At 43.0% G+C, this 10,269-nt stretch overlaps 1 protein-coding gene and 1 non-coding gene across 3 annotated transcripts in view; both read right to left on the reverse strand.

Annotated features, from left to right (window-relative positions):
- The window catches only part of NASP (nuclear autoantigenic sperm protein), a 29,667-nt gene extending 25,878 nt beyond the window's left edge, over window positions 1–3,789 (reverse strand). The window contains exons 1-2 of one of the 2 annotated variants that reach the window (XM_020897385.2): window positions 3,515–3,789; window positions 3,197–3,294 (exon numbers count right to left, since the gene is read on the reverse strand). In XM_020897385.2, coding sequence (XP_020753044.1) covers window positions 3,197–3,255 — 59 coding nt within the window. In that variant the 5' untranslated portion in view covers window positions 3,256–3,294; window positions 3,515–3,789. Of the gene's footprint in view, window positions 1–3,196; window positions 3,372–3,514 lie in introns of those variants that run through there. The other variant, XM_020897387.2, reaches the window with a different exon arrangement.
- Window positions 3,790–4,898: 1,109 nt separating this feature from the next.
- Window positions 4,899–4,971, reverse strand: TRNAS-GCU (transfer RNA serine (anticodon GCU)). Its single transcript has one exon. It is a non-coding gene; the product is annotated as a tRNA-Ser (tRNA).
- Between the last annotated feature and the right edge of the window lie 5,298 nt (window positions 4,972–10,269).

The raw sequence follows: 10,269 nt of genomic DNA on the forward strand, positions 1-10,269 counted from the left end.
ACAACCAGGGAAGTCCCATGGAACTTTCAACTTATGCTTTCTCCTAGGAGATGTATAGTTTAAGGCCTTATATCTAGGACTTTAATCCATTTTCAGCTCATTTTTGTATACAAGGGTCTAACTTCATTCTTCTGCATGTGTACATCCTGTTTTCCCAAGACAATTTGTTGAAAAGAATGTCCTGTCCTCACTGAGTGGTCTTGGCATCCTTAACAAAAATCATTTGATGACAAGCAAGGATTTATTTCTGGACTATTACATTCCATTGCTCCATCATGCCAGTACCACCCTGTTTTAATTATTATAGCTTTGCAATGTTTTGAAATCAGGAAGTGAGACTTACACACTTCGTCCTTTTTCAAAATTGTTTTGGCAGGGAATTCCTTGGTGGTCCAGTGGATCCACATTCTCACTGCTACGGGCCCAGGCCAAGGAAAGGCCAAAAACAACAAAAAAAATGTTTGGGCTATTTGGGGTCCCTTGAGGTTTCTTATGCGTTTTAGGACGCATTTTCCTATTTCTACAAAACTGGTGTTTTGACAGACTGTTGAATCTACAGATCTCTTTGGGTAGTATGAACATCTTAACAGTATCAAGCATTCCAGTCCATGAACAAAGGACATTTTTTTTTGTGGAATCTTAAGGGTGAACCTCAGGGCTTTTTTTAAAACTATTTTTTTTGGATGGGCTGCACATCTTGCCCTCTGCAGTGTAATCACTGAGTCCTAACCAATGGACCACCAGGAAATTCTCTGAACCCCAGCTTTTAAAGTGGTAAGTGAAGAGTTCTTTTGGACACACATAGATTATCAAAGTTAATGGATGTCATGACGAAAAAGCTTGTCCTAAGAGTACAAGTCATATTCATCTTGTTCAGAAATAATTTCAATATTCCATTTATTTTTCTGATCTGTTCTTTTCCTTCACCTCAAAACCATCCTGAGATTATCAAATATCAGATTTCATTTAAAACAATCTTCTAAAGAGGCTTCCCTGGTGGTCCAATGGTTAAGATCGAGAATGCAAGGGGCTCGAGTTCAAGGTCCTGGTCGGGAAACTAAGATCCCACATGCCACGCCACAAAAAATTAATGAGTAAATAAAACGATCTTGTAAGAACAGTATTTTTTTTTTTTTTTGGCAGGTCCACCGAGACTCTTCTCATTTACACATTTGAGCTAATATACTAGCCTAACATCTCCAATCCACCAAAAATTAGTACCACGGCTACCTTGGCTAAATCTTATATTCTAATTACTGTGACATTAATGCATCTCATGGTAAAGCTTACTTATTGAGCTTATGGAAAAAAACCCAAACAAACTTTCTGGCCAACCCAGTACAAGAAGTTATTGATCTCACTTTATTTTTTTTTTTCTTTTTTTATCTCACTTTAAACAGCGGAATACTAAGCACCAAAATAAGCCTCACACCAACACAGATGAACCTTACACTTACAGAAACAGAAACAGAAACAAACTCCAGAACTTTAAGGATGAGCTAAACCATTCATTTTTACTTTGGCATCTCTCATTTAAAGGTCCAATTATGTAGCTCAGAAACAATAATAAAACAGCTAAACTAAAATTCATGCACCACATAAGACTTCCTAAGTTTTCTCATTCCTCCTTACCACTACATTACAAACTGTTATATTCTTTATCTATTGTAACATAAAAACATTAAAAATTAGTTAGAACTATTCAGAAAGCTAGTGAGGACAAGGACTGATTTAACATTTAGACAGTCACTGATAAACTTTACCAATGCTGTTTAAATGGCATGAGGGAACAGAAGCCAAACTGAAGCTTTTTAGAGATGACAAAACTGTGGCCCAACGCTCACTACTTAAGCAATGAAAGTGGTATCAAAGTCAACTCTGAATTAAGGTTTATTTCTCATTCCATTTTTTTCTCTCTACTGGTTTGAAAGTTATGTTTTTTATTCTTTCAATGGTTATACTGGAATTATAATGTGCATTCTTAAGAGTCTAAATTCATGTTAATTTTCTTCACCCTCCCCCATAAACGCCTTACCCCTGAACTGTTTCAAGAATTTAACTGAGGAATGCTGCCTTTATTGTTCTCTCCAACTAGCTAATTAAATTTTCATGCAATTTCCTCTCAAGTAAGCTTTGGGGATGGAGGAAGGATGAGAAATGAGGGAATAAAAACGTGAAATACTAGGGCTTAACCAGTCTCTGACACAATAATTTAAATTATGTTTCTTAGAATAAACGTCCCGTTTCCCTTCACTGTTCAAAAAATACCTGAGTGGCACTGTGCCGTTTTTACAGCAATCATGTCTTCCCTTCTACTGCACTTCAAGCATAATACTGCCCATTCTCCTAGCAACCAAACGCTGCTAGAAGTGAGACCTCAACGCAGCGCTGAAGATGCTTCAAGACCCGACCAAGTACCCTACAAGCAATCAAGTCCCCTGCCAACATTGCTAAAATCAAAAAGAACCACGATGCTCTCCACCACAAAAAGAAATGGTCCTAGCTGAAGGTAGGAGGGTACCAGGTGAGCACGGAGACCGCGGGGAACAAGCTTCCCTGTGTCCCACCACGGAAGTACGAGGCTGACCGCGAGCCGCACAGCCCCAAACAATGGAGTTTTCCCGCCTCCTCGGGGCCCCGCCCCCTGCTCCAGAGCCCGCGGAGGGAAGCGAACGCCTCAGCGCACGACCCCGCCCCCTAGAGGTCCCGCCCACCCCGAGCTACCAGTCCAGCCTCCTTCCTCGTGCAGGTTTTTTTTTTTTTGGCGCCAAATCTCTGTTGGTTATTTTCCCGAGGTGTTTGAGAATACTACCGGAGGCGCACACCTGCTGTGTGGGAATAGCAGGGGCAAGAAGGCACACCGGCGCGCCTGGGCCCCGCCCCCCCACACCGATAGCCCCGGGCCGGGGGAGGAAAGAGAGGGGCAGGCAATGGAGACAGCCACCGCTGCCCCCGGCAAGATGGCGGCCGCGAAAAGCGGGGCAGGGGGCGCCAGCCGACCGGCGTTACTGATATTGAGAGAGACTCTCTACAAGAGGTGAGCTTCTCCAGTGTCCGAGCCTTCCCGAATAGCGCCGGTTGTTCATTGGAAGGCACGTCCTCCAACCCTCCAGTCTGCCCCTCCCAGGGAGCCTCCGTCCACCACCCCCTCCCTGAGGACTGCCCAGTGCCTCAAGCTCTCCACGGTCCGGCTTACTTGTCGGCGGAAACCAGCTCTGCGGTGATGGCGGCAGTGGCTGTGGACTCTGCGGCCATCGTTCCCCTGAGGTGGTGGGCCAACGGACGGGACACAGCCTGTGAGAAAAACAGACGGAATTCGGGACACCAGAGACTTATTCAGGGACAGAAAATGGCAGATTGGAGACCCCGCGCGGCTGGGTCCTCTTATATACCAGGGCCCTTCGCCCCGCCTATCCACTTCCGGATCCTCCCCCTCGAGTTTAAAGGGCCAGGACCCAGCCCCAAACCAACCCAAGGATATCCCCCGCCCGCACCATCTGGTTCTGCCGGGTACCTTTCCTCCCTAGTCTGCCTTCCTCGAAGAAAGCAACTTTTTGCTTCTCTAGCAAGTCACGTAAGAACTAGAATTTTGGCACTACAGCTCCTGACTGGACGTTGGCCAGCAGCTTCCAGAAAAGAAGCTAGTGCTGCTCTACATGTTTGGAGCGAGTAGCCTGGAGTCTCTTTCTCGGCCCGATACTTAGGAGGGAAACTGAAATTTTCTTTCTGTCCTCTGAGTCGTAACGGATGGACACGCAGGAGCCGAGCACGGGCTAGAACTACCTGCAACGGCTAGAACTGTTATCGGTGAGAGACGCGTGGCTCTGAACCTCCGCAACAACTGACGCAAAACAGTGCTGTCCTAGGATTGGTCACTGCTTGAAACTACCGCGCTTGATTCAGAGCTCGGGCTGTGGCGGGACGCAGCTGGCTCCTCCCTCTGGAGCCGCCCCGCTTCGACTGGCCCAATCCGCTGACGCCATTCTCTTAGACCCGACCCCAGACTCCAAATCTGACTAGCTGATTACGATTTATCGAGCTTCGATTTATCTTATCGTTTCTCCACTACTTGCGGGGGCACTGTGCTTAAACATCTAAAGCTATTAACTGTCTTACTTAACTTGACACCAAAGCTTACTAGTGACAACGGTGTTCTCAGCCCCATTTGGTAGAGATGGAAACCAAAGTTCGGAGAAGGTTTGACTAGCGCAGAAAGTTGCAAGACAAGTCGTTTATGGGAAGTAATGTGCCTCGTTTCCTGCAGCTGGCTGAGTGGAAGATAACTGGCAGGCTGAAATGATTACACTTCCTCACACCTGGAGCACCATCCATTGCCTTCCACCATGGCCTTGCCTACTGTGATCAAAACAGTAATTTTATTTTCGTCCAGGTTCAGACATACTGCGAAAGATTCCTGGGGAGTGTTCTTATTCCAGCCTGTCAAGACTCAGGCAGTTGGGAATTTTTAGGGAAAAAGAGCCAATTCCTGTAAATGCCAATTCCTGTAGCAAACAGATGTGGGTTCTCCCTTTATAGCTGGGTGACCTGAGCCAAGTCAAGTAACCATATAAAATTAAATGTAAAATGAGGACAATATCAGTATCCACCCTTTAAGAATATTGTGAGAATTCGAGATGATGCTTCAACAATCAGCACTATGCCTGGGCCATGCTAACCATTTACTAAATGGCTACAACAGTCTGATAACACAGTGACTGGACGATCGAGCTCCAGGGAGATCTCTCCAGAGTCCTAGCAGCCAGGAGTGAGTGAAGTAAAGTTGCTCAGTCGTGTCTGACTCTTTTCACCCCATGGACTGTAGCCTACCAGGCTCCTCTGTCCCTGGAATTTTCCAGGCAAGAGTACTAGAGTGGGTTGCCGTTTCCTCCTCCGGGGATCTTCCTGACCCAGGGATCGAACCTGGGTCTCCTGCATAGCAGGCAGACGCTTTACCATCTGAGCCACCAGGGAAGCAGCCAGGAGTAGGGCCTGACAAATCCAGTCCAGGAACTTGTGTGATTCACTCATTTGTTATACTAACTTTTAAAATATTTTTATTTTATTTTTAGCTGTGCAGGGTCTTCATTGCTGTGCAGGGGCTTTTCCTAGTTGTGGCCAGCAGGGGCTAATTTCTCGTTGAGGTGTTCCGGCTTCTCAATGAGGTGGCTTCTTTTGTTGCTGAGCATGGGATCTAGGGTGTGTGGGCTTCAGTAGTTTCAACACCCAGGCTTAATTGCTCCATGCCATGTGGGATCTTCCTGGACTAGTAATCGAATCCATGTCCCCTGCATTGGCAGATGGATTCTCAACCACTGGATCACTACGGAAGTCCCTCATACTAATATTCGCTGAACAGCTATAATTTCTCAAGGCTTTGTTCTAAGTCCTAAGGACAAAATACATGGTCTCTGCCTTTGAGGAACTCAGTCTTATAAAAAATGGATTTTAAATTCATCCACTACCTTCAGTTTTTACTACCACCACTCATCTCTTGCCTGTACTACTGCATACCTTCTGATCTCTGCTGAACCCTCTCCAGAAAAATCTTTTTAAAGTGTAAATCAGATCATGTCACTCTCCTGGAATAGCTTTCCATTGCTGTTAGAAGAAATTTTGAGCTCTTTATCATTACCTACAAGTCCTACATGATCTGGCTCCAATTCACCTTTCCAAAATTCATCTCATACTACTCCTCTTCCTTCACCTGGTTTTCCTACCACACTTTCTCCCTGTTCCTTTGAATGCACAAGCCCTTTCTCATATCCAGGGGGCTTTGCACTTGCTGTCTTACTACCTAAAAAGCTCTTCTACCAATACTTTGAATAACTAGCTCCTGTTCTTCCTTTGGAGAAGGCAATGGCACCCCACTCCAGTACTCTCGCCTGGGAAATCCCATGGACAGAGGAGACTGATAGGCTGCAGTCCATGGGGTAGCGAAGAGTCAGACGTGACTGAGAGACTTCACTTTCACTTTTCACTTTCATGCACTGGAGAAGGAAATGGCAACCCACTCAAGTATTCATGCCTGGAGAATCCCAGGGACAGGGTCCGTCTATGGGGTCACAAAGAGTCAGCCATGACTGACGAGACTTAGCAGCAGCTTTTCTTCCTTTAGGCCTCATCTCAAGTATTACTTCTCCAAAGAAACCTTCCCTAGCCACTCAATCAAAGTTAGCTTCCTAGTGTTTATTTCTTCCTTTGTACTTATCAAAATCTGAACTTATTAATTTTTATTTTATTCTTACCACTTCTAAATATATAGACTTCATGTGCCCTTTTCTGTCTTATTTACAGCTAAATGCCCAATGCATTTACCAGTGGTTGATGCATACTAGGTGTCCAAAATGAACTTATCAAATGAATGAATAAAATAATTAATCATAATTAGACCTGGAAAGAGTTTCACTTAAAATATATCTACTTAAAATAGAAGCCAAGATTTGGAGAATTTCCTGGCAATCCAGTGGTTGACTCCATGCTTCACTGTTAAGGACCAAGGTTGGGGAAATATGATCCCAAGAGCAGCGGCCGAAAACAAAACAAGCCACAAGATTTCATAGTAATTTTAAAATTATATTTAACATGATTTAGGGAGGACTTCCAGCTAAAGATGGTGTGTTGAACACATTTATACCCATTCCCTTTGAAACCTGTCTACATAGCAATAAAGAAACTTTTAATTTGCTTTTAAAGATAGACTGGCAAGATCACAGAGAATGGGAAAGGAAGAAATAGCAACAAAATTCTTAAAGCTGGAAAAGAGATGGACAAGTAGTAACTGACCTAGCACCCAAGAAAGGAGAATTCGGGCTTCCCTGGTGGCTCAATGATAAAGAATCCGCCTGCCAATGTGAGAGACATGGGTTCAATACCTGGTTCAGGAAGATCCCACTTGCTGCAGCGAAGTAGGCACTGCTATTGAGCCTGTGTTCTAGAACCTTCAAGCCACAACTACTGAAACCTGAATGCCCTTGAGCTCATGCTGGGCCACAACAGAAACCACCACAATGAGAAGTCTATGCACCTCAACTAGAAAGTAGTCCCTGCTCACCACAATTCGGGAAAGCCCCTGCATGGCAATGAAGACCCAGCACAGCCATAGATAAATAAATAAAATCATTAAAGAGAGAGAGAATTCAAATGGGAAAGCCAAGAAGCAATTAGGTTGACAACAAAAGTCAACCTAGAAGTCACAAAAGGCTCATGAATTGGTTGCAGCAGGCTCTTTTAAGAGTATGGGAAGAAGTACATGCGTCCGTGCTCAGTTACTCATTGTATCCAACTCTGTGACCCCATGGACTGTAGCAGACCAGGCTCTTCTGTCCATAGGATTTTCCAGGCAAGGATGCTGGAGTGAGTTGCCATTTCCTCCTTTAGGGGATCTTCCTGACCCAGGGATCAAACCTGTGTCTCCCAGGGCTTTAAAAAGCAGGTTAGGCTGACAAATGTCTTCCCCAAGGCAATGGAAAACTGGAAGTTTATTTTTTGGAGAGGGTAAAACAATAAGGAGGTTGAACTAAGTGAAAGTTGAGGGTAGAAGAAGTAGATAGAAAAGAAAAGGATTAAATGAATGACCACATACAAAATACTGAGACCTTGTGATAGACTCCTAATTGTCTTCCACTATCTATTTTTCTCTCCTATAGTAGTAAATAGAACCCTGATTTTTATTAATTTATTTATACATTCATTTTAGTGCATAGCCACCAGAACAAAAACCAAAATTGTCAATGTCCCTTGGAACTAGATGTGCTCACATGATGACATTCTGGTCAAAGGAAAGTGAACAGAAGTAACATGTGCAACTTCCATGTAGCGACATCAAAGGGAAGGGGCCTGTCTTTCCAGAAGATATGGTGGTGAACCAACTTGGACAAAGTCAATCAGTGTGATGCACCAGAAATGACAAATCAGTAAGATGCTTGAAAATGAAAGTGAAAGCCGCTCAGCTGTGGCCAACTCTTTGGACCCCATGAACTATTTCCTAGCATCGCAGAGCCACTGTACAAGCTCTAGACTACTTACTCCAAAAATGTTATATAAGAGTAAAATAAACTTCTTAGATATATCCATCATATATCAAGCCAAGACTATAAGAATTGCCAAAGAAATAGAGATAAATCATCAATTGTAGTTGAAAATTTTTAACTCATGTCACTCAGAAACAAGTAGACAAAAAAATAAACAGAGATAGAGAAGATACGACCAATATTATTGATATGCTCTAGTGTGTTTGTGTGTGTGCTCAGTCACTAAACATATATAGAAATCTATACTCAAAAAAACAGCAAATACAGGGACTTTCCGGTGGTCCAGTGCCTAAGACACCATGCTCCCAAAACAGGGGGCCTAGGCTGGAACCTTGGTCAGAGAACTAGATCCCTCATGCTACAACTGAAGACCCTGCATGCTGCAACTAAAGAAAAAATGATACTGCATGCCTCAACTAAGATCCAGCACAGCCAAAAACTAAATATTAAAAACAGCAAATGCACATTATATTCAAACATCATAGATCACTTACAAAAATGGACCATGTATTAGGCCACAAAGAAAGCCTCAGACATTCTAAAGAATCATTATCATGTAAACAATCTTCTCTATCCACAAAATTTTATTGCATTGCAAATTAACATTTATATATTGTACAAATAATATAAATAGCCCTTGTAAAACATGAAGGAAGGAGACTTCCCTGGTTGTACAATGGATAAGAATCTGTCTACCACTGCAGAGGACACAGGTTCAATCCCTGGTCTGGGAAGATTCCACATGCCTCTGAGCAACTATTTGTGCCACAACTACTGAAACCTGTGCACCACAACAAGAGAAGCCACCACAATGAGAAGCACTGCAATGAAGGGTAGCCCCCATTCACTCCAACTAGGGAAAGCCCTGGTGCAGCAATGAAGACCTAGTGCAACCAAAAATTAATTATTTTAAAAAAGAAGGAAAGGACATAGAAAGACAGGGCAGGAATCAACAGAAATAAAAGATTAACATAACTAGAAACTAGTTCTTTGAAAAAAAATTATAAAAATATAAAAATACAGATGGCAAATACAAAAAAAAAAAAAAGAAAATGCAGAAGAAATAAGTACAATGGAAAGATAATTATGTTAATAATAACTATTTGCTAATAAATTTGAAAACCTAATGGAGTGATCCTAAGAAAAAAGTGCCAAAACTGGCACAAGAAGAAACAGAAACTTTAAGTAGATCAATAAATAATACACGTTTGAAAATGGTAGTTGAATTACCATTTCCCTCAAATGCCCAGATGGCTTTATCGGTGAGGTTAACACATTCCATGGACAGAGGAATGTGGTGAGCTACAGTCCATGGGATTGCAAAGAGTCAGACACAACTGAGTGACTAACACTCTCACAACATATTTTCAAGAAACATTTCCATATGTAGGGGGAAAAAAGCTTTTCTAGGATTTTTTTTTTGGCATTGCTGGGTCTTTGTTTTTTTGCACAGGCTAGTGGGGGCTACTCTTCATTGTGGAGCACAGGCTCTAGGCACTGAGGCTTTAGTGATTGCAGTATTCAGGCTTAGTAGTTGTGGCTCACAGGCTCTAGAGCAGGGGCTCAGTATTTGTGGAGCTTGAGCTTAGTTGCATCAAGGCATGTAAGATCTTCCCGGAGCAGGGATCGAGCCTAGGTCCCCTGCATTAGCAGTCAGATTCTTATCCACTGTGCCACCAGGGAAGTCCAGAACCCTGATTTTTATTAATAGATTTAGGGAAGACTTCCAATTAAAATGGTGGGTTGAGCACATGCATTCATATATAGCAATGAGGGGGCACTCCACTGGCCACATGGGAATCTTAGTTCCTTGACCAGGAATCGAACCTGTGCCCCCTGCAGTGGAAACACAGTCTTAATCACTGGACCAGGGAATCACAGACTTAATCACTTTTTGCCAGGGAAGTCCAAAAGGTAATGTATTCTTGATTCTAAAAGTAGAAAAATATACAAAACAGAGTTGCAAGCCCCTTTCACTTATGAATGTCATTGCATATATCCTAAATAAAGTATTAGCTAACTGCACTAATCAAGACAGGGTAAATTTTGCTGCAGTAGCAAGTAACCCCAAAACTTCAATGTCTTCATTCAATAAGATTCAGTCTTCACTCACACTATGTTTTCATCTCATGTGAGCTGGAGCCTTTGTGTCATCCTCACTCTAGGTCTCAAGCGCATGAAACAGCGACCATAAATTATAATGTAGAGTATTGCTTGTCACCGTTTCAGATGGAAAGAG

This window comes from Odocoileus virginianus, chromosome 5 (assembly GCF_023699985.2).
Source record: "Odocoileus virginianus isolate 20LAN1187 ecotype Illinois chromosome 5, Ovbor_1.2, whole genome shotgun sequence".
NCBI classification, from domain to species: Eukaryota; Metazoa; Chordata; class Mammalia; order Artiodactyla; family Cervidae; genus Odocoileus; species Odocoileus virginianus.